General features: G+C 46.9%; 6 protein-coding genes across 6 annotated transcripts; 3 read left to right on the top strand and 3 right to left on the bottom strand.

The window, feature by feature from the left end:
* Positions 1 to 671: 671 nt before the first annotated feature.
* Positions 672 to 1,640, bottom strand: GLAREA_04666 (Fucose-specific lectin; the record flags this gene model as incomplete). The annotated part of the gene is made up of 1 exon (XM_008087043.1): positions 672 to 1,640. One exon carries the CDS (start codon positions 1,638 to 1,640, stop codon positions 672 to 674), a length of 969 nt encoding a protein of 322 aa, XP_008085234.1.
* A 2,770-nt stretch (positions 1,641 to 4,410) lies between these two features.
* Positions 4,411 to 5,790, bottom strand: GLAREA_04665 (uncharacterized protein; the record flags this gene model as incomplete). The annotated part of the gene is made up of 2 exons (XM_008087042.1): positions 4,411 to 5,584; positions 5,639 to 5,790. The coding sequence occupies 2 exons, from the start codon at positions 5,788 to 5,790 to the stop codon at positions 4,411 to 4,413; spliced, it is 1,326 nt and encodes a 441-aa protein (XP_008085233.1).
* Positions 5,791 to 6,263: 473 nt separating this feature from the next.
* On the top strand, positions 6,264 to 7,154 carry GLAREA_04664 (P-loop containing nucleoside triphosphate hydrolase; the record flags this gene model as incomplete). The annotated part of the gene is made up of 6 exons (XM_008087041.1): positions 6,264 to 6,316; positions 6,373 to 6,398; positions 6,455 to 6,543; positions 6,591 to 6,701; positions 6,761 to 7,046; positions 7,099 to 7,154. 6 exons carry the CDS (start codon positions 6,264 to 6,266, stop codon positions 7,152 to 7,154), a joined length of 621 nt encoding a protein of 206 aa, XP_008085232.1.
* Positions 7,155 to 8,244: 1,090 nt separating this feature from the next.
* GLAREA_04663 (uncharacterized protein) lies at positions 8,245 to 9,316 on the top strand (the record flags this gene model as incomplete). Its single annotated transcript, XM_008087040.1, has 2 exons — positions 8,245 to 8,298; positions 8,372 to 9,316. The coding sequence occupies 2 exons, from the start codon at positions 8,245 to 8,247 to the stop codon at positions 9,314 to 9,316; spliced, it is 999 nt and encodes a 332-aa protein (XP_008085231.1).
* A 1,108-nt stretch (positions 9,317 to 10,424) lies between these two features.
* Positions 10,425 to 15,235, top strand: GLAREA_04662 (thiamine diphosphate-binding fold (THDP-binding); the record flags this gene model as incomplete). The annotated part of the gene is made up of 4 exons (XM_008087039.1): positions 10,425 to 10,464; positions 10,554 to 10,702; positions 10,756 to 15,153; positions 15,206 to 15,235. The coding sequence occupies 4 exons, from the start codon at positions 10,425 to 10,427 to the stop codon at positions 15,233 to 15,235; spliced, it is 4,617 nt and encodes a 1,538-aa protein (XP_008085230.1).
* Positions 15,236 to 16,168: 933 nt separating this feature from the next.
* Positions 16,169 to 21,925, bottom strand: GLAREA_04661 (P-loop containing nucleoside triphosphate hydrolase; the record flags this gene model as incomplete). The annotated part of the gene is made up of 3 exons (XM_008087038.1): positions 16,169 to 16,200; positions 16,255 to 21,569; positions 21,627 to 21,925. 3 exons carry the CDS (start codon positions 21,923 to 21,925, stop codon positions 16,169 to 16,171), a joined length of 5,646 nt encoding a protein of 1,881 aa, XP_008085229.1.
* Between the last annotated feature and the right edge of the window lie 1,170 nt (positions 21,926 to 23,095).

Below are 23,095 nucleotides of genomic sequence, written 5' to 3'. Positions count from 1 at the left end.
TTTGGAGAACTTTGTTATTTTTTTGCGACTAAATTCTTGGAAGATGTAATGCTCAATTATATTGGAATTATTGTTCGAGCCAAGTCTAAATGGCTTCCATGTTCTATCAAATGGGCAGGCACAGCCAGGCAACTTCGACGCGAATACATTAGTCATCCTCGCTTGTTTTGACAACTACAGGTACCAGGTGAACAATATACTTCTTCTGAGTGGCTGTAACCTGCAGCCTTTTGAAAGATTCTGTTAAGTTGTAATTAAGTTGGGAAATGTACATTTGCAACACAGTCAAAATTGGGTCTTGTTCGCTAAAAGTGATTGACAGAATCTACGACATTTGCCAAAGTTGATCAACGAAAGTAGATGTTAGGTCAACTAGCTCAGGTAAACACCAGGCTTCCACTACAACTTTTTCCACCGCGAGGGTAGCAGCTGAAGAAGTCTTCTGAGATCGCTCACTAGTGACCGGGAAAAGATCAATAAATGGCCATCAGTTTTCATTCATAACATTTGCTAAAATAAGTCCAGGAAAAGCATTTTGCCGACATAGCGAAAGACTGCTAGCAACTGACAAGGAAGACCAAATCCAGAGCCCCAAACAATTCGTAAAAAGAGATCCAGTCACGGCATAGGCTGACCAACGTTCAAATCCACATACGAAAAGGACAGGACGGTTAGGAAATCGTCGACCACCCATCAGACCACGAACCTCCCCAGGATTTATGATATATCTTCTTATCATAACCATAGCAGAAGCAGTCCATACGATTTGGACCCCAAGATACGACAGTAGGAGCACCATCAAAGTTCCCACCTAGAGATTCCCAACCTGATTGCCAGCCATCACCAGAAGACCATGATTTGTGCCACATCGTGTTATCTGTACCGGTTCCGTAGCAGTCAAAGCGGTCAGGTCCCCACGATATGACAGTTGGTTTACTATTGAAGGAGCCGCCGAGACTTTCCCAGGCCGACCACTTGGATCCATCCCATTTGCTATACCACATAGCACGATCCTCTCGGATGCCAAAGATGAAAATGTTGATAGAGATCGTAATGGAAACGACTTCGCTGATGAACGATCCACCACGACTGTCCCAGCCGCTCCACGAGTTGCCGCTCTTGTATTTATGCCAACAACCTTTGTCGTTTCCGACGCCAAAGAAGTCAATGCGGACTGTTACCGTTGTGGTAACTACGACTGAGAGGGCGCTAGAAAAAGTTCCTCCGAGCGTTTCATATAGACTCCAACTGTTTCCGTCCCATGACTTGTGCCAGACAGCATTGTCTGTTCCTACGCCATAGTAGTCGAGGTAGTTCGAGCCATAAGAGATGAGCGAGATACTACTTTTGAAAGTCCCGCCGTAGTTATTCCAGCCAGACCAAGAGTTTCCATTCCAGTACCTATGGTAAGCTCCGGTATTCGATCCAGTGCCTATAATGTCGATGCGGTTGGATCCATAGGAAGTGACGGCTGGAACATAATTGAATGTTCCACCAAGGGGCGACCACCCGGGTGACCATGACGATCCGCTGTAAGACCTGTATGCAAGGGAGTTCGTGCTCGTGAGTTGGTACACATCCATGCGGTTTGTGCCTAATGCTACGGCGGCGATCACGGCTCCTTTCAGAAGGGAACCCATGGTTTCTGTTTAATGTTGTTACCACACGGCCGGGACCACATGTGGCCCAATCAGATTTCCACTTACCTTTGATTTACTTCTTGGCTCAGAGTAAATTATGTGAAGCGTAAAAACTAGGTCACGGATGACGAAAAGTCTCAAGCGAGAGACTTCAACAGCATTCACAATCGAATGTTGTCGAACTGTTGACCACGCTGGAAATGAAGCTGGGCAAGCTGGAGCAATTAAAACCACAGAGTTAACAGCTGATTTCCTATCAATTCTTCGACTGCACACCATCACAATTAGTTCACACGATAATGGTGCCTCCAGACACCCAATCAATCACTCGCAAGTCTTAGCATTTCCAATTCCATCGCCAACCAACCTATCCAAACCATCAACACCTTAAGAATATAAGAAAATCATGTAACAATTCGGATCCCGAATACTCGCAGAGAAGCATTCTCAGCACAAGTAAACATACAAACCTTGGCGAATCAGACAATATCAGTCCCATCCAGTAGCAGCACACTTGGCGCTAGTCGATAACATCGCTGGAAGAAATCACACGTGCAAAACGAGTGATTTTAATATGAAAGCAGAGATAATGCCACCCTACGTGCTGGGATTTTGATATAACATGTGCGTACAGCATCGGAAAACGTGTTGCCGTATTCTCGGCAGATTGTTTGCATTTATCCTTTCCTATCAGATCGGAAGGCGAGTCACCACCTTGGAGAGGAGAGTATAAGAAATGATATTGAGCTGCGAATTCGTGGTGGATGGTAATAAATTTCACGCTGTCTGTACGAGGTAAGGAGGATTTGGAGACGAGGTTGCAGAGAGAGTCGTTGATGTGGGTTGATTTCAAGGAGACGTTCGCTTGAGATTTAAAATAGAAAGAGTGCAAGCTTGCTCCGCTTAGCCTTAGAAATCTGGTATTGACCGCTTTAGGAATTGTTTCATAAGGACTTCCCTTTAATTGTCTCGTTTCCAGAAAAGACTTTCCTGAAATTTGAGCTAGAGGTAAATCTTTGCTGTTCCTGTTGCATCATCTACTTTAGATACCCATCCTCTTCTTTGTGTCGCTAGGCTCAACATTCACTTAATTGAAGTTGCTGACTTATCGTATGACTTGCATTGCTACCAAGAAAGCCTGCCACGGTAATGGTTGGATTTAAGTAAGCTACCTGGAGTCATTAAAATAGTGCCCTGGTAACAACAGCTGATACAGCTTACACTTTGACAAGAAATAGACCCGCTAGTCTTAGAAAATATACCAACACTGTCTGTCGGAAACGGCAAATCTAGCACCCAATTCTCTTTTTTGCTTTTTCAAAACCAAGGGGAGGAATTACAATAGGCCAACTTGGCACTAATATTACGGTGTAACACTGTAGGGTAATTAAATTGAGAACGGTTTCGTGCACTTGACTAGACTTTAATCAGTAATTCGTGATGAGTGCTTGAAACTGCTCCCCTTTTCTTTCGCTTGTTTGGCTCCTCGCTAATGTGTAAACACATCTAGTAGGTACCTACAGCGCCAGGATCCCTGATATTGGTTCTTTATTCAGAGTGGCCAAGTAAGTCGATAGGGGGAACTTCTCTAAGCTCCCTCCAAAGGTTAAGCATCATTGAACGGGTATTTGCGATTTTTGCCCGCGATCCGCCAATCGAAAGAATACCTTCAAGAAGCTGGTGAAAGGTGCTCTCAGACACTTCCATAGTCTTCGACCGGAACTTGAGTTTCAAGTTGTATTTGCGAGAATATTATCTAATAATTTGAGCCGATAAGGAGCACAGGTATGTTAAAAGGGGATAGGTCCACTTTGGACACACTCCCTGAAGCAGTTGTAACAATCCATCAGCAAAACCCTTGAATTTGAGAGTCGAGTGTGAATTCATCCAAGACATCACCCCCAGGAAGACACTGATGTAAGCCTTCGGAACAAGTGGGCTTAGAGGTCGGTATCTGAAATGCAATTGACCAGTCGATTCGTCGAAACACTCCAATATACGAGTCCACATACAAAAGTTCCATCTGCTTATTGTTGCACTAAGTCTCGAAATTCCAGTAAATCTGGGGGATATAAAGGCTTGGGGCTCCTTACTCTGGGAGTGTTATCGACATATTCATTAAACATGTCTTTGAGTGCAGAGAATGGCTTTACATTTGAGCAAGTGGCTTGGAAGAATCTTGTGTACGTCAAATTACGATGCTGGAGCTGACATGATGTAGCGCCATTTATTCTGGGTGCAAGACTTGATGTACCGTATTACGTGCTGCAAGAAAGACAGGTGAGGTGTGTAGGAGGAGTACAGCAATAACCAACCGACCGCTAGGATGTATCAAAATTTATTCACGCCACATTTCCATTTCCTGCTGTAATTACTGATTTCAAAGCAACAACATCAAAATGAACCTTTTGGTCTTCGAATAAGTGGTTCTTCTTAAGAGTCTTAAACAACACCTGACATGTTCCGGTGGAGGGAAGGTCTAGGTAGCTTTCCTCGTCAGTGGTCACAGAATATAGGATGACCGCGTGCTAAATCGTCTTGCTATCTTAATTACTTAGGCATTGGTGTCTATGGAATCAGGTTCGCTAACTTAAATTACCGCGCATACACCAAGTCCCTTTGATAAACGAATGTCTGTGGTTGGAATGGATTCTATGTGCTACTTGGATATCGAAGCGAGCAGACCTAAAACTCGACATAGCTGTTCATCAATATTCTATCAAAAGATTCTTTGTTTTGACCGTTACGCCATGATTCCCTCGCAAAAAGCTTAATGTAACATAAAATCCTTGTGTGTCCACTTCTCCGTAGCCTTGACCTTCCGCTTCTTAGCAAAACTGATTGGCCGTCGACTTTCGACCTTACCCCTAACTAGTAGATTACGGTATCTGTCTTTCAAAAGATTTCCTTCTGGCTTGAGCAGTCTCAATGACTCTTGCAACTCATCAGGAAGGACAAGTTCTAAGTCCCTCTCTGGAAGTGCAATCTTTCCCAACTTCCGCCTCCGGAGTTCCAGATCATCGCCATCGCTGGGGTCAGAGTCTTCAGCTACAATGAGTGCAGCAGCGCGTGCCTGGTCTTTCTCATCTAAGGCTTTTCTGATCTTCTTAAGCTGAGCAGTTTGCTCATTCTTCTTCTTGATGTCCGCTGCCATCTTGGCTTGACGTTCTGCCTCCTTTCTGCGCTTTATTTTATTTCTCTGAACTTGAGTCTTTCGCTCAGGCCGTTTCGCATTCAGCCGCACGTCTTCGTTTCCACTCTCAAATCCTTCCCATGCCGAGTCTTCTTCCCATTCAGATAGGTCTGCCCTTGCTTCTGCGGCTTCAGCTTCTGCAGCAGACTTGGTCGCCGCGTCAAGCTTCAATTGCTCGGCCGCTGCTATTCTCTGCCGTTTCTCTTCTGCGGCGAGTTCTTTTTCGCCTTCAGCGATGAGTCGCTCCTCATAATCAGTGTACACAGGGTTATAACTGTAGCCACCCTCGGGTTTCTTTACAGCAGGAATATCCTTTCCACTCGCGGCGAGCGAGATGGGTTTGTGCTTTAATGTCTTCGGCGCTACCTTTTTCTTCGACTTTTCCAAGAAGGAAAATCGTGGGTCTTGCTTCGCTTCTGCTTCATCTCTTGCAACGTCCCATGGGTCATATGAAGCCTCTGTTACCTCGACCAACGCTTGGTCTTGACGACCATCAGCAATTTTTTGTAATCGCAAAAGCTCCTTGTGCGAGACATAGCTAGTTCTTTGACGCTTGGGACCAATGATGCCGTCCGTAGTGCCTTCCCCTGGCCTTTTGCGCATGGATACAGCCGGAACAGCTGACCTCTGTGCAATTATCTCATCGGCCTTCAGGGTGATGGCACCCTTGAGATATTTTTTGGGTATGGCTACATCACCAGCAGTGTCGAGAGTGAAGAGATCCGCCGAGTCTTTCTCGGCAATAATACCACTGTAAATGTAGAATTAATAGCTTTTCTATCAACCTAAGAGAGCCATTTCTTACCCTTTAGTAATTTCGTCTCGGACCTCCTCCAATCCCAGCTGGATCTCTGTCACATCGACGTTCTTCCTCCATGCTTTCTTTCCCTTTCTCGATGGCTGCTTGTGTTGCTGAGGAGCCGCAGGTGCGATCGCGGCAGGTCCAATAATCGGCATTGTGTAAATTGCTCGCACAGCTGGTTGAAATATTCAAAGGTTGTTGAGAGAACAAGGGATGTGTTCCTGCTCCTCCCAGCTGAGAGATATTTTCCAGAAATTATTCTCAGTATCGGCAATGCGGGGGCAACAAAGCCCCGGTAAAAACCCGAGACTACCACGTGACCGTGACCCTGAAAGTCCAGACTGAATAACGTGCCCAATCGGCTTGAACCACCTCCTTTTACGAAAGGTCCGTCTGCCAAGACGTCGATGTCGACAATGAGAGGATCCAGACGGCTTACCAGGTCTCCTTTCTCGAATTCGTGACAAGAACATTCATCCCCAACCCTTTCGCGCAAACATTCTACGATTACTCACGAGCCTACGAAGTCCTGTACATAAGTGTCTGCTGAATGCGCTACACCATATTCTCCCTACCTTTTTAAATATCTACAAAATACAGACGATCTCCCTCGGCAAAGACAGACAAGATGGCGCAAACACCTGCCACTGGTTCTTACAACAACCCGTTGAAGAAATTCAAGTATGCATTCTGCAGTTCGGCGGATGTGCTGGGGACTTGACTGACATCGTGTCTAGGTTAGTATTTCTCGGCGAGCAGAGTGGTGAGTATCCCATTGACTTGATTGAATCGGGAGAATGAGTGCTAATGCCCTGCCAGTCGGGAAAACGTCTTTAATCACACGGTTCATGTACGACTCTTTCGACAACATGTATCAGGCGACCATCGGCATTGATTTCCTTTCAAAAGTGGGTTTTCCATACGAGGGGGAAGAAAGTGACTGACATAATGGCAGACCATGTATCTGGAAGATCGAACGGTGCGGTTACAACTCTGGGATACGGCCGGCCAAGAACGTTTTAGGAGTTTGATTCCCTCGTACATCCGAGACTCAAGTGTGGCAGTGGTGGTTTACGATATATCAAGCAAGAGCTCCCCAATGGACATATGGTTATGATCTAACAGGCGACAGATATGAAATCATTCAATAATACGCGGAAATGGGTTGACGATGTCCGTGGTGAGCGAGGGAACGACGTGATAATTGTACTCGTGGGAAACAAGACCGATTTAGGCGACAAACGTGAAGTCACAACACAGCAAGGGGAGGAGGAAGCTAAGAAGAATAACTTAATGTTTATCGAGACGAGTGCGAAGGTGGGCCACAATGTGAAGAATCTGTTTCGACGGATAGCACAGGCGTTACCAGGAATGGAGGGGGCAGAAGGCAGCACCACTGCCAGCAACCAGAGTAAGCTCAGCTCATTCAACGAGCGGTTAACGCAACCTGCTAATTTGAATAGTGATTGATGTCAACATAAACCCAACACCACAAAGCCAGGAGGGATGTGCTTGTTAGATTTGAGTATCGAGCCTAATCTCAATTCATTATCTTGTGTTATAAGGAAATATTCGTGGAGCATAGCGTTCAATGGATCGGCAGCATTGTATGATACCGGTATCTTTTAAATTTTAAGGCGCAACGGCAAGGCAGTATACGAAATAATACAGTAATGTTTGATTCATCGTGGCTTCAGTTATAATATGTGGCGACCCTCAACCATTCCCGGGACTCTGTCTACTTATACACGAGGGCTCTTCTAAACAACGGAACACTCGATAAAGGCAAGGCTAAACGAACTATAGCTCCGGGTTGAGTCTAGATATTAATCTGTTTAATATCGTGTTCTTTTACATATGAGAAAGCGATATAGCACCATTTTGAGTTCGAAACGATACCGACTCTCGTTACTAGTATCAGTCGTATGGTTCGAGGCTGCGTATAAATACTTACAACTGTAAAGAGAAGGACTGATCTAGTAAGGCTTTCCTGGGGCCTATGTCCTAGACTTCAACATATCTAAATTTGTTGTTTTGTAACTAGCCATCAAGCTCTTAATAAAGCGTATTTACGGTGGAATTGTCTTACGAACTCTTTTTTGGGAATCTTGAGGATCGGAAAGTCAACCAAAACCTTTCCAGCGAAATAGTCGCTAAACGTTATTCATTAAGCTTGACATAAATCATGTGTGGGCGGGGGCTGTGGAAATTGAAATTACACGAAATGTCAAATCTTGCTCTTGCTCTTGCTACAGAATGGATCGCTGCAGAATAGCCAATTAAATTCTATTAAGCCGACAAACAACAGTCTACATTTACAGTTTAAACTTCATAGAAGAGCGGGATACGTGATATTACCACCCAAAAAGATGGAATGCGCTGATGAATTGGTAGCTTTAGTACAGTTGTCACGCTTCTGCCAAGACCTTACATGCAACTCCTAATGACGGCGGCAAAGCCCCGAACAACCCGGCCGACTTTCACTTTCTTCACTAAAGGACGACTACTCTAAGCCTCTCTTCCTCCCGCTGCCCAACACTCATAACAAGACAACTTCTCTGCCGACTCTACACTCCAATCTACATCTTTGAGATGCCTCTGTTTCCAAGATGGCTTCGGCCACAAGTACCACGTCCGAGAGTAAGTCGCATTACCAACATCGTGTACCCCTGAGCTTGCGCCAGAATCTGCTCTGAAGTACGCCTGGCACAATGACAAGACACTGATACCTTCCAGACGTTCATCTATTTCATGAGTCTACGCACCGGGGTGGAAATGATTTCGCTCTCTATGTTGTTCAACAAAGTTACCGGGTTCTTCGGGCTCCTCGCAATTCTCACTGGATTCCGGTTATCACCCCTTCAATTCTCGATGTACCTCTACTCTGTCGCGGCACTTGTCGTTCTCGCGATTCTAACACCACATATTCGGAAACAAAGTCCATTCCAATGTCTGGCGCTGGCGTGGCTTTACATAATCGATACGGTTATCAACACTGCCTACACGACTGCCTTTGCAATTACGTGGACGCTTGCGGTGAGCGCCAACAAGTCTGGATCGGGAATTCCCAGTAGTGCTCCAGGCAGCGGGACAATTGACGACACGGCTGGATTTACGAGTCCAAAGTACAACGTTTCAAGTGTGGAGGTGGTTGCGACTCCAAATGGCGGTGCTGGGCAGGATGCGGTTGCCTTTGCTGCATCGGGCGCAGCAGTAACCGCTACACAAACTAGCATATCGCATGGCGTAGGCGTTGAAGAAACTCTCCCAAGTCTCATATTAGTGTTCGTCTTCAGCTTGATCCGCATCTACTTCATCTTGGTCGTGATGGCATACGCAAGGCAGGTGCTCAGGCAGCACGCATACTCCAATTCATCCAGCAAACTGCACATAAACACCGACAGTTCTGGCGAACCTACCGCAGAGAACCCTTTTGCAGTTGGTTCAGCGCAGGGTGAAGGATGGAGGGGCAGGCTAGGGAGGGCTATGATCTATGTTGGCAAGAGCTACTGGCTCGGTGGCCCAGCAGATGATGACTCCTGGGTCAAGGGTGTGGATGGGCGTTTCAAGAGCGCGAAGACTGTCAGCGGGCCTCCAGGAACTATCGAGCGAGAGAGGAGGGCGAGGTCTGGAACAGGACCGCCGGTTCCCAAGAATCTGAATCTGAAGGTGCAGGCTTAGATTTTCAACAACGGATCGATAGTCATCTTATGGGTTGTATAGCATGAGCGAGTTTGAGACGTGTTGTCTTACACGGGCTGTTAATAGGCATCGGCGTTTTGGGTACGGGGGAAGGCATATCTTGGTGTAAGCTCCAGGTAGTTTGGTTGATTCCGGAGTTTGCAGGCTGGTGCTGGCATGTACATATAATTATACTAGAGGTAATGGAGAGATAGTTGCTCGAACAACACAAGACTCGGAGGAGACCGTTTTATCCACTGTGGGGTGTATAATGATAACTAGCTAACACTTCCTACAAATCCCACTGCTGTCGCGGTCCCTAGTAAATTTCATTTGCTAAAAGTAAGGCATATCTACACAAGTTCAACTGGGAATAGAACCGAGTACTTGTGGATCATCTTCGAAAGGTATTCAAACCCCGAATACCTCGAGGAGTCTGCGGAAGGCGATCCGAAAGGATGACCAGAAGTACAATATCCCGAGTATCAATGCGGATACAACCAGCTACGAAGCAGAATACCTATTTCCCCAGAAAGCCGAGGGAAGTCCGCTATCAGGTGACGATCTGTTTTGCCTCTAACATTGAGTCTCTTCAGTTGGGACATTGAGTAGTCGGCTGGGACACGATCACGAAAAGACCCTTACTCTGGTGGTGCATATTGAACTTGGCAGTGTCTTCAAAGAATTGCGTGCTCAGCATAGATTTTCTCTGTTACATAATCATCAATATGGATGGCGCAATTGGTCATTTGGAGATCGCTTCCCCACCTCCCCCACCACTTTACTATCTACACCCCCTTCAAGTTATAGTCGATGACGCTTCTCAGACAATTTTCACGGCCATTGGGACTGGGACTGGCTCTGTATCCATTATTGCTGGGTAATTAAACGGCTTGTCGTTGGTTGCTCTGGCTCTGGTTCAATCGCTTCGCCGGCGTCGGAGATCCCTGTTGATAGATGCACCAGCAAGTGCAAGTCGTTCTAGAAAATTTATGTCCACCTCCATCTGTCGCCTCTGCCTTTTCTAAGCAGAACCCTTCTCTTCACTCCTGTCATCCTCCCTCCCTCCCTCAAATATTCACAGAGAGGGACAATCACATTATTCAATATGGCATCGACGGTAGAGATCCGTACGCCTGGAGAGGCTGGTATGTTACATTCCTGCGTTCCGAGGTCCCTCTGAAGCACAAACACAAACCCCGCCTACTATGTCACAGGAACTGACCTCAGAGTTTAGTGGCCAGAATTGCTTATTTGTCCAGCGATGTTATTATTTCTGTTCAAGCGGCGCAGTCAATTGAGTCGGAGTTCTCTTCACATCTACGAAGATACGCTGGCCGGAAAGACAGAGGCATTGTTGCTGCTACCGAAAGTGGCGTGCCAGAGGTGGGCGATTATAGGCAAATAAACCTTCTCTCAAAAGCTAACTCACTTCGCAGATTGAAACAATTAGACATAATGCCGACCCTCTATTATCCGCATTTGCGCCTATAAGAAGTGGCAAGCTTGTTGCCGTCACTACAAGCTCTTCTATCTTGGTTTCGTCTGTACCACATCTGTATAGGCTGGCAAACTTTCCAGTTGTAATTCATGTCTCGCTACAGCCTTCGCAATATCCAGATTACTCGTCAATCACCTCGATTCGAAACTCCGGATTTACATTCCTTCAGTCAGAAACATTGCAGGAAGCTCAGGATATTGCATTGACAGCCCATGCCCTCGCCATCAAATCCGGTAAGGGTGTTATACACTTCTTCAGCTCTACAACTTCGGCCCAGGATAATACCATCCCCGCCGAGGACGAGAACGTCGTGAAGGAGATCTTGGATATCGATTTGGTTCGATCATTTCAACACAACATCATTGGAGGGTCAACGGTGTATGCAGACGATGGACGAGTCGCTACTATTTCCGAAGTGCAGGCGACTGAAAATGGATTTTCAAATGGTGCTATGGAGGGAGTAGAGGCGACCAATTCATCAGCGCAACGAATTGCCTCCGAAATCCCATCAAAGGCGTCTTCCGTAGGATCGTCAAAGTCGGATCGCGAGAGCAGTCTTGAGAGCAGAGACTCCGTGTCTTCAGCAACAACCGTGGAACAAACGACTGTTCGAGCAGTTACCTCGGATGATATCTACAATTTTGTGTCTTCAATATGGGCAACGCTCAAACAACGCGTGGACAGGGAATATTCTCCTTTTCACTACTCTGGACCTTCAAACGCTGAGAATGCTTTGTTCATCTTTGGTTCAGATGTTGGAGCTTTCGGTGAGGTAATTGATGCCGCAAAGTCGGGCGATGCATATGCAAAAGCTGGTGTGATTACAGCTAGATTATACCGTCCATGGCTAGGCGCAAAGCTCATTGCCACGATACCGAAATCGATCAAAAAATTAGCAGTTCTGGAGCAGATCCGACGGAAGACAACAAAGTGGGGCCCATTGCTTCTAGATCTTCTTACCACCCTAAAATCCGGACCAGGTGGCGGTGTTGAGACCATTGTTGGCCATCAACTGGGCTACATCGCACCTGAGACCGTGCCTCAAGCTCTGCGTGGGGTATTCCAAAACCTGAAATCCGAGAAGCCAATTCAGAACCTCGAGGTTGGGAACTCCGAAGGACCAGCAGAGTCCGACGAATCTTACGACCCCTCACAACCAAAAGTCGAGTCTGCATATATGAAAATCTTGAACCAAATTTTCGGCCAGCGTCTGTACCTCGCAAATGCTCTCGGCTCAGAGAACGTGGGTATTTCTGCTGCAGTCGCAGCAACTCCTGAATTTGGCTTTGGCTCGTTAATCGCTCGAAAACAGCGCCGTGAGAGCTTTGTCGACGAGATCCGAAGCTCAGCAAGCTCCAAGTCATTTAGCAAGGAGGCGAATGCTGCACTTGCAAAGTGGGCGGCGGCTGCTGGAGACGACAAGAAGGTCAATGAATTAGCGGATGGGCTTACAAAGTTGCTCGAGTCCGATGGGGGTGCCAAGTCGAAAGATCTACTCTCCAAGAAGGAGCTCTTCCGTAAAGAGTCTTCGTGGCTCGTCGGATCTGATGCTTGGGCATATGATCTTGGGAACTCTGGAGTGCACCATGTCGTTGCATCCGGCGAGAATGTCAACATGCTCATCATTGATTCAACTCCATACTCCGAGCGGGCGGCTGCGGACGCAGCAAGACGAAAGAAAGATATCGGATTGTACGCCATGAATTATGGCAACGCATATGTTGCTTCGGTAGCGGTCTACAGTTCATATACCCAGGTTCTACAAGCGATGATTGAAGCAGATCAGTTTGATGGACCATCTGTCGTCGTAGCATATCTTCCATATTTCAAGGAGGATGATTCCCCGTTGACTGTTCTACAGGAGACCAAGAAAGCAGTGGATCTTGGTTACTGGCCGTTGTACAGATGGAATCCGCAGAACGAGTCGAAGGGAGAACCAAATTTCTCGCTTGATTCGGAACGTATCAAGAAGGAACTCAAGGACTTCCTTGCTCGAGACAACCACCTCACGCAATTGATGAAAAAGCACCCAGAGTTTTCATCTAGCTTATCGCAAGACTACGGTTCAGAAGTACGAGCGCTTCAAAAGCGAAAAGCCAAGGATTCTTATGCTCAGCTTCTGGACGGTCTATTCGGCGCACCTTTGACTGTTCTATTTGCTTCCGATAACGGCAACGCTGAGTCGCTTGCAAAGAGATTGGGAAACAGAGGTAAGGCACGAGGCTTGAAGACCATGGTTATGGCTATGGAAGACTATCCCTTGGAGGATCTTCCAAGCGAGGAAAACATTGTGATCCTATCCAGTACTGCTGGTCAGGGTGAGTTTCCACAAAATGGTCGCGCATTCTGGGAGGGAATCAAGGACAACACCGAGCTGGATCTCGCAACTGTCAACTTCTCAATATTCGCTCTTGGAGACAGCCACTACTGGCCCAGAAAGCAGGACAAGCACTACTATAACAAGCCTGGAAAAGACCTTGACCGAGTCATGGCGAATCTTGGCGGAAAGCGTCTCGCAGAAATTGGGCTTGGTGATGACCAAGATCCTGACGGATATCAAACTGGTTACGCAAACTGGGAGCCCCAAATTTGGACTGCTCTCGGCGTAGACAAGGTCGAAGGCATTCCAGAAGAAGCACCACCAATCACCAATGAGGACATTAAGTTAGCTTCCAACTTCTTGCGCGGTACCATCGAGGAGGGTCTCAAAGACACGTCCACTATGGCCATCTCAGCTCCCGACCAGCAGCTCACAAAGTTCCATGGAACCTACATGCAAGACGATCGTGATCTTAGGGATGAGCGCAAAGCTGCAGGTCTTGAACCAGCATACTCTTTCATGATTAGATGTAGGTTGCCGGGTGGAGTCGCAACGCCAAAGCAATGGATACAGATGGACGATGTCAGCAACAACTTCGGAAACGAAACTATGAAGTTGACTACACGACAAACCTTCCAGTTTCATGGCGTGATCAAGACAAAATTAAAGTCGGCTATGCAAGGTATCAACCAGTCGTTGATGACAACCATTGCCGCCTGTGGTGATGTCAATCGAAATGTTATGTGCAGTAGTTTGCCTACTGCATCGAAATATCACCGTCAGGTTTTTGCTTGTTCAGCTAAGATTTCAACACACTTATTGCCAGCAACAACTGCATACCATGAAATCTGGCTCAAGGATGAAAACGACAAGAAGACTCAGGTCGCAGGTGACGCTGTCCAAGACTACGAGCCTCTCTACGGCCCTACTTATCTTCCAAGAAAGTTCAAGATTACGATCGCTATCCCGCCTCACAATGACACTGATGTCTACGCGCATGATGTTGGTCTTATTGCCATTAAAGGCAAAGATGGTAACTTGGCAGGATTCAATCTTCTCGCTGGTGGTGGTATGGGTGTTACACACAATAACAAGAAGACTTACCCAAGAACAGGTAGCTGTCTTGGATATGTCTCGAAAGAGGACGTACACATTGCATGCGAGAAAGTCATGCTTGTCCAGCGAGACCATGGCGACCGTAAGAACCGCAAGCACGCTCGTCTAAAGTACACCATTGACGATATGGGTGTGGACGTCTTCCGAGGCAAGGTCGAGGAACTCTGGGGCAAGAAGTTTCAAAAGGAACAGCCTTTCAAGTTTCAGAGCAACATCGATACCTTCGGGTGGCAAAAGGATGAGACTGGACTGAACCACTTTACCTTCTTCATCGAGAACGGACGTATTGAAGATACAGCGGAGTTCCCAATGAAGACAGGTCTTCGTGAGATCGCGAAGGTTCATAAAGGAGAGTTTAGATTGACAGGTAACCAACATCTGATTCTCAGCAACGTTGATGATGCAGACCTCCCACTTATGAAAGAGATGATGGCCAAGTACAAGCTCGACAATGTACAGTTCTCCGGGATGCGTTTGTCATCGTCAGCTTGCGTAGCCTTCCCAACTTGCGGGCTTGCCATGGCTGAAAGTGAGCGTTACCTACCAGAATTGATCTCAAAGCTTGAGGGCGTTCTCGAAGAGAACGGCATGAGACAAGACTCGATAGTCATGAGAATGACGGGTTGCCCTAACGGATGTGCCAGACCATGGTTAGCTGAGGTCGCTTTCGTCGGTAAGGCTTATGGGGCTTACAACATGTATCTTGGTGGCGGTTACCACGGTCAACGTTTGAACAAGCTGTATAGAAGCAGTATCAAGGAAGACGAGATTCTTGATATCATGAAGCCTCTACTCAAGAGATACTCCCAGGAGCGAACTGAGGGTGAGCGTTTCGGAGACTTCTGTATCCGAATCGGAATGATCAAGGAGACTACCGAGGGCAAAACCTTCCACGATGATGTAAGTTTTGTTGAATAACTCTAATAATTGTCAGTGACTAATTCAGCTACAGGTTGCCGAGGAAGAATCCGACGAAGAGTAGTTGCATTGAATATGAAGAATATAAGCGTCTCTGTTATGCATGCACGGCGTTTTATGGGTTAGCGCACATTTATATCTTGTATTTAGTGGGCTGTGAAGGGTTCAGAAAATGTTGGGCATTACGGTCTTTCGCTTTGTAATTTGTATTTCTGGGCTCATGGGTGGAAGGAAGGTGTTTGTATATAGTTTGATGGGTCAAATACAATGTAATCGATTCAAACATCGCTTTGGCTGTCGTAATTTCGAGTTTGCTTTTTGTAAAATCTCTCACCTGCCGAGTCCATCTCACTTTTAAAAGTAGGTGTCTTCCAAGTTTCAACTTCTCTCCACAGGGCCGCCTTTCTCGGCTTGCGACGTCGTGCATTGGATTAAAAGTAATGGAGTGGGACGGCAGGTGAGACAGACCAATGAATAAGTGAGAGGCTTTGGATTGGGGACAAGGTTGTGAGATTGAGAAATTCAGAGATTTCATATACAGTTGTCATGCACGACGAGTCGACGGCTACCAAGAAACGTGGTTATCGATGCCAACAGTGGTATCAGTTAGACCTTTCAGTTTTGGTCATTTCACATGTCGACACAGTAGCACAAACTTATTTATATATCAACACAAACAAATTCAAAAATCCACTGATATTATTACGTATGATATCCAACTCAACGGCTATCATCTGACGACTACTCGATCCATCTCTCTTCCCCCCAACAGCCACAATAAAAAAGGCCAGGAATAAAACCCAAAGTTACATCTATACGCCAATCCCAATGAGAGAAAAGTTAGGAACCCCTCCATATACCCATAAAAAGTCAAGCCAAACACTTGTATTGCTACACATCTCTCTTTGTCCAACTAGTAGAGAGAGACCTCGATTTCAATACTCCGATTCATGCAATACCCTGTTCCCAATTTTTTGAATTCCGCTAGGAGAGAAGCCTACAGCTGGCCTGAAAGGAGCGCTTCAGTGGCTAGAAAAGTGTTAGTAAATTTATACACAGTATCGTGTTACAAATAGAACTTACCAGAGTTAATGTACGCTCTCTTAGAATCAAGAGGAACAGCAAATCTCTTCTCCAACTCTAACTTGATACTCTTCTTAGTGACCGTCATCAGATCGGCTGTCTTAAGGATCTCTCTGATCTCAGCAAGGAGAGCATCGTCGCTAGGTAAGCCTACGAGGTTCGCAAGCTCAACTTCTTGGTTACCACCATATTGGCTACCACCATACTGACTTCGGTGATCGCCAGGCGTAAGATGCTCCGATGGTGCCATTGACATGCGTGATTGCGAGTTGTACATGTAAGGGTTCTTGACATCGTATGGATAGTATCCTCCCATCTGCGACATTGGAGCAGAAGGTGGGAAGCCGTATTCAGATACGGCGGCAGCGTGTTTCGTACCATACGAGTAGCCCGAAACCTCGGAGCGATCGTCTCGTTGAGTCTGCGCTTCCCAAAGCTCGGCCTGATACTCTTCCCACTTCTTGTGGGGAATAGAGGCTGGGTCGAACTTGCCTTCATCCGTAACAAGAACCTTCTTGCCCTTCTCTCCGGTGACAACACGAGTATTACCCCAGGAGAAATCATCCATATTCCAGAAACTGTAGAGTGGGAGAGCGAAAGAGAAGACGGGGATGGCCAGAATATACAATATCATCCAACCGATCATCTCCCATTTCCGGCGAAGGATGAAAATAATGGCTTGGAGACCGTAAATTGCTCCCAGCAAGATGAACGCAGTAACTGGAACAACACTAGGATTTTGCACCACACGCACAATCAGGTAGATGATGTAAGCGAGTGTAACCGGCTGGACGAGTGTAGAAAGTAAATCGATGAAGACGATGAACCTCATACTGAAACAACAGAAACCGCAAAGCTGCGACATGGGAATGAGTTCCATCAAGTTGTGGACAGTGGAGTTAATCCAGCGACGACGTTGCGACAAGAAAATAGACCAGGTGTCGGGCGCGATAGTCCATGCGTGAGCGCCGAAGAGGTATTTCGTCTTATACTTGGAGTGATTCTTGAGAAGTAAAGTTGTCAGATAACGATCTTCACCCAGATGGAGCAGATTCTTCATGTGAAGCGTGTCTACACGAATGCATGCGTAGGCATTGACAACTTCGTTGCTCACGAAGAGTGGCTTCCCAGATTCTGCCGCGCGAACCCGATACATGGTGAAACAACCTGGTAAACAAGTGACACTGCCAAACAGACTTTCGAATGCTTTAGCGAGGTTGTGGGAGATGTAGTATTCGTAGACTTGAATCATAGTGACATAGGATGATTTGGCGTTAGATAAAGCTGTTTCTCCGCAGCAAGCTATCAGTCTAGTATCGTCGATGAAAGCTGACACCATACGAGCAGCTGAATCAGGAGCCACAACAGTGTCGGCGTCGATTTGCAGCATAAATTCATAGAAAGTCGGGTTGACACCAATGATGTTCCGGATTTGGTGATACATCTCCAGCTCCAGAGGACTCATGGCAGCGTTATAGTGGACTCGGTTTAGGAACCTCATCATGACCATTTGAGAATCACGCTTTCCTCGGTTACCCGGACGGGAAACCTCAGATGGCTTTCCGACCTTGACGACAACCATAAATGGCACAATGTGGCCTTGAACCTCGTAGAGACCAGAATATACCTTTCCCATATTGTGTTGCTTCATACCTTCGCCAAGGGACTCGAAGCTCAATGGTTCCGGATCCACAGTGTCAGAAACGCCGAGAATGTCCAATACAATACGGGGAGTTGGGCGGTCGTTGCCTTGGCCAATAATCATACCGTCGCAAATAACAACAATGAGTTTACGTTTGTCGTCATACTTCATTCGTGCCGCTGAATCTAAAGCTCGGCGCACAGAGTCCTCGTCTTCCGTATAAACAGGAATCTGACAGATGACGAATTTATCGAGATTCTCGGGAACGTTCTTTCCACCAAACTGGAGTGCTGCAAAAAACTTGAACCCGATGACACTGCAAAGTATGATAGATATGGCCAAGATCAAATACTCGGAAAATTGACACCGGACTGAATTTCTAGTGTCGACGTTTCCGACGTAGAAAAGGTTCTCTAAGCATTGATCCATACGGTTCCTCAGGCCTTGATCAATATCTAGGGCAAGCCAGTACTTGGTCACATCCTGGCCGGCCCTGATTTGGAACAGGTTGACTACTTGAGGATCCATGAAGTTAGGATCGATATCAGTGGGGACTTCAGTAGTTCCATCCATCGGTTGTACTCTGCGACCGCCAGCAACGTACTTGGTAAAATCATAGACTTTGCCATTAAGGATGGCAATTGACTGTTGCTTTGAGGCAAGTGTCTTGACATACTTCGGTGTGTAGCCGATATTGCCTTTCTTATAATTCGATTTTAGCATGACAAGCTGCTCGTACCACCAATCCTTTCGGCTGTCCTTGTGGAAGGCTCTGAAATCATGGTACCTCCAATTGGTGTCCGTTGTACTGATAACATTGGCGGATCCAGAAGTGTTTGTGCTGGCATAGTCAAGGGTTACTAGATCATTAACAGTTCCGTCCACGCCACCACAGAGTGCGGAGACTTGAACTGGGAAGAGGGATGTTGCGTCGAGTCCAGCGTAGGCGAGGATAGATTTGGCAGGGATTATTTTTGGATAATGAACTGGTTGGAAGGCGGACAGATCGAAGACTTGACCACGAATAGCAACGTAGGCTCGGCTCCCATCTTTTCCGTCAAAAGAAGACAACTCCGCGGCGCTGAAGACATCTTGCTTGGGGCAAATCAACATGGGGAATACCACGATGAAAAAGGCAGCGAAGAGACAAGAGAACCAGATCATGATGTTGATGGCCAACTTTTCTCTCCAGGCCATTCGAACATCTTTTCTAGGCATCTTTCCGAGAATACGGATGAGGAAGTCTGGTATTAACCAAGTCATCATCCAAGTCAGTGCGACCCATCGCTTACGAGAAGCGCTGACTTTAACTTCTTCGACCTCAGTCATGACTTTTTCGTTGCCTTTCTCGGCCATTTGTTCCCTAGTATCGAGATTCCGGAACATATCGCCTTGGCCAAGAGCAGACGCTCCGGCTTCTGATCTGGAGTCGACGTCTGCACTACCGAAGTAACCTGATTTCTTGTCGCCGCCATATATGTAGGCGCCCGGTGAGGGTGTTCCGGGTGCGAGAAGACGCTCCTTGCCAGAGCTGTACGTGCCATCAGCTGGAGTAAGAAGACCATCATCTCCAACCTCTGAAGACGTGGGGTATCGTCCAGCAGTGTAGCCTCTTTCACCCAATCTTGCGATCTCCGACCAGCATCTCTCACTTAGAAAGACGCCTGTAGCACCAATCCTGGCTTCGTTTCCTGGCCACCTCTTTTCATCTACAATCATTTCGGCTTTCTCCCTCTCGCTGCCAATGAGCACTGTGTCGGCGTCCGCTAGGCCCAAAAATTCTCCGAAAGGAAGGAAAAGGCTGAAATCAGCATTTCGCAAGCGCTGGCTGATTTCTGCGATGCCAAAAGTCTGAATTTGAGTACGTACACATTTGCTATCGAACTGATTTGCAATGCGTCGATCATTTGGCTTGAGGCAGAACACAAAATATGGATTGGCGTTTGAAGCCGCGAGAGACTTAGTGACGTTGTCGAGTGACGAGAGAAACTGTCCGGCTGCGCCTTGGTCGAGATTCTTTGCCCTTCGTCCGTTGTCTGCCTCCACTGCATCAGGGAGATCTTCACTAGAGTCTCCAAACGGCTGCTTGTCTCGTCCACCAAATCTATTTGGTCGTTCGCCTTTCCGTCGAATAACACTTGGCTTTCTTAGCGGCTTCGAGCTGACCTGAGCTTGCATAATTGTTGTTTTTTCTTGAGGATGAACGGTGGTTTGAAGTGCCTCCTGTCCGAACAATTGCCCAACGAAATTGCTCTTGGTGGAGGAAATCAGATTCATTAGATCGCCAGAAATAACCTCTCCATTCTCTTCAACCAATCCGCCAACAAGATAGTCCACCTCGCCAGCGAAATGCCTGACAGCAAAAGATGCAGATGCGTTGTGAGTAGCAAAATTGCTTCCAGGAAGCTTTGCTGTTGCACTTCCGACTGCAATGGAAGGATTTTTACCCTCGAATCGTTTACGGAGACTTTCGAGCAACTGCATATCTGTCCGGTTACGCTTCGTCTGGTCATCCAAAATGCTAAGCAATCCATTTCCGTGCTTGAGAAGGCCCTTGACAGCGTCGGAGTTGTCGAAATAGCTTGTCGCTGGCACGCTAACCTCTTCACTTTCCAGCATTTCTGCTTTCCCTTCAAAGAAACTTTGTAGGGTGAAGTTGTACAGAGACTCCGTAGCTGCATTATTCAGAAGCTGGTCCAGTGTAGAATCGGTCGATCGTTGTTGGGCAAATCCTGGGAAATCGATAATAGAGATTGTGTTTCCAACGGTATCTTCTACAGCACAAAGTCTCTGGTTGATGCTTTCAATGACATAGGCCACGAGAAGAGAATAGAGTGTCCGTGCTAGCTCGTCGGCATTGTCTCTGGCACCCTTGGGATCCAACATGACTGTCACGCGCTCTCGCTGCAAGATCTTGGTCTTGTATCCTAGAGTCGTCTGAAGATCGGCTGCCCCAACCCCCAAGAACGCAGCAATCATACCAAGAACGTCCTTGTTTTTAACTGCCGTATACGTCTGAGCCCCTTCATGGGAGAATCCACCACTATCATCGCCTGTAGCAGTGGTGTCCGAACTTGTTTCGAACTCAAGTTGACCGATGTGCAGGATACTTGCCATAACCTGGCAAATCTCGGCAATCTCACTGCGCGGAAACTCCAACTTCCTCAAGGCAGTCTTGAAGAGCTGAAATCCCTCGGCATCGTTGATACCGACCTTGAGTTGAGTTGGGTGCCCAAGATATCTCCATCTCTTCTGCTGAGAACCAACAGAATTCCTAACATTGGTCCCGGGCGTGGCGTGCGCGAGGGCTCCGAGAGTATCCAACCCAAGATGGGACTTTTCAGCAGCACTGGTACCAGCTAGTAAATAGTATAACACGTGGAAATTTCGCTCTCCAGTGGGTACCGATGCCACTCGGCTTCTTTCTAATCTGTGATCCAATACCTTACCACCAATGAGGGTTGGATTCGTACTCGAAGCGGTTTCGTATTGAAGCTCGAAAAAGAGACCCGCTTTCGACGCTGTGGGAGTAGTTGCTGTCTTTGTCGTGGTCAATGTATCAAAAACGTATGCAGCGAGTGAAAGTTTCGTTGATAGAGGAGTGGAAGATTTGCTCAAGAGTGCCGAAAGAAGATGCGAGCGAACAGTGGTTTTTCCTGATCCGGATTCTCCACTAAAATAATGTCAGCAAACCATTGATGATATTAGATTGCTGGTCTATGCAACTCACAGGAAAAGTACTGCCTGGTTCTCTGATCGTGCTCCAAGTCTTGTAAACGCCCGGTCAGCAAGTTCCTCGGCTCCCCCCATAGCCGATCCCTCCTTCGCTCCATTTGGACCTTTGGTTGAGGAGGCATATGTATTAAGTGATATCAAGGCGTGGGAGGAAAGCTGAGCAGTAGGCAGAGAAACGTGGAATCGACTAGCGAGATGTGCGGTAAGATGCGTGTCGGACTGGAGATGAGCTGGGAGAGCAGGAAGGGATGGTTGCGAGTGAGCACCTCCACCTCCTTGAGTATTCGCCGCCATGGTGTATGTCTGGGTCGAAACCCTTGAATCGGAATTGAGGGCACTCGATGTATCGTGGAAGTTTGCTGGATATGGTGATTAGAAGGTCGCGGTCGATTTGAGTTCGGAATAGACTTTGAGGGTTTAATCCCCTGGGAAACGGAGAGGAGTCGTCAAGAAGCAAAGCTAATGGCCGTGAGGAAGAAAATAACGAATGTAAGATTATTACAGAAAATGAAGAGCGAGTGTCATGAAATTCGGACCAGATGAAGCATCCAAATTCACACAGAAAAGGTTGAAGATGCGAAATAGGCGATGTCGAAGAAAAGCGTTCAGATCTCGTTGTGCCTTCAAAGTCCAGGTTCTGTCAGGCGAATTCATGCCTGGTGTTGTGGCAGGGGTTGTTCGTGTTGGGTGGGTTGGACATAGGTTGGGAACCGCGTAAGAGGTTACCGTAGTGGCACAACTGTCCGAGTTTCAGGGTGACCAAGTGTGAATTCTCGTACTTCGTATCAATAGCAAAGGAAGTGGCAATGATCAGATGCACGTATGGAACCCATTTATTTGGGATGAGATGGTCAAGTTAACATTCAAATGTAAGAAATGCAGTATTCACTGACAGAGGCTCATTCCCTAACTTGATTCTTCCTAACCTTGTTCGGCCATGTTTTTGTATCAAGTTGGTAGGCGAGCTCGAGGCGAACGGAAATCTAACCTCCAAGGTTGGTGATTCACAGATTATTGACCCCAATACTTGAGAGATACGTGCAAAATAGTCGTAGGATTCGGTTGCAGAGTATGTTATCAAGGTTCTATTGCTTTTAATCTCCCAGCATTTGTCCTATTTTATGTACAAGTTGGATCGGCTTGTCAACCAATCGACAACGGAAACACACTCGTTTCCTTGTACCCAGACCAATGATTCAACTTGACGCTTCGTGCTACTGTCTAATATTTGGCTACCCCTCACTGAATGGAATGACAGTTCTCACCTCGTAGCCACGGTCTCGGTGAAGTTGAATGTTTGAACCCGAAGACTAATTACTTACTGTAACACAGCGTCTTCTTGCTGTCCGCTAGTCATATATCGCTCTCAATGGTCCACCAGCGAGATGCTAACACGAGAATAATCACAGAAAGATGTCTGCATCATCGTCGGCGTTCGCGGCAGCTTAGCACTTGCGGGGGTCC

The sequence above is a fragment of the Glarea lozoyensis genome (genome assembly GCF_000409485.1).
Source record: "Glarea lozoyensis ATCC 20868 chromosome Unknown GLAREA5, whole genome shotgun sequence".
NCBI classification, from domain to species: Eukaryota; Fungi; Ascomycota; class Leotiomycetes; order Helotiales; family Helotiaceae; genus Glarea; species Glarea lozoyensis.
Note: the sequence above shows the minus strand (reverse complement) of the source record. Positions and strands in the feature narration are given on the sequence as shown.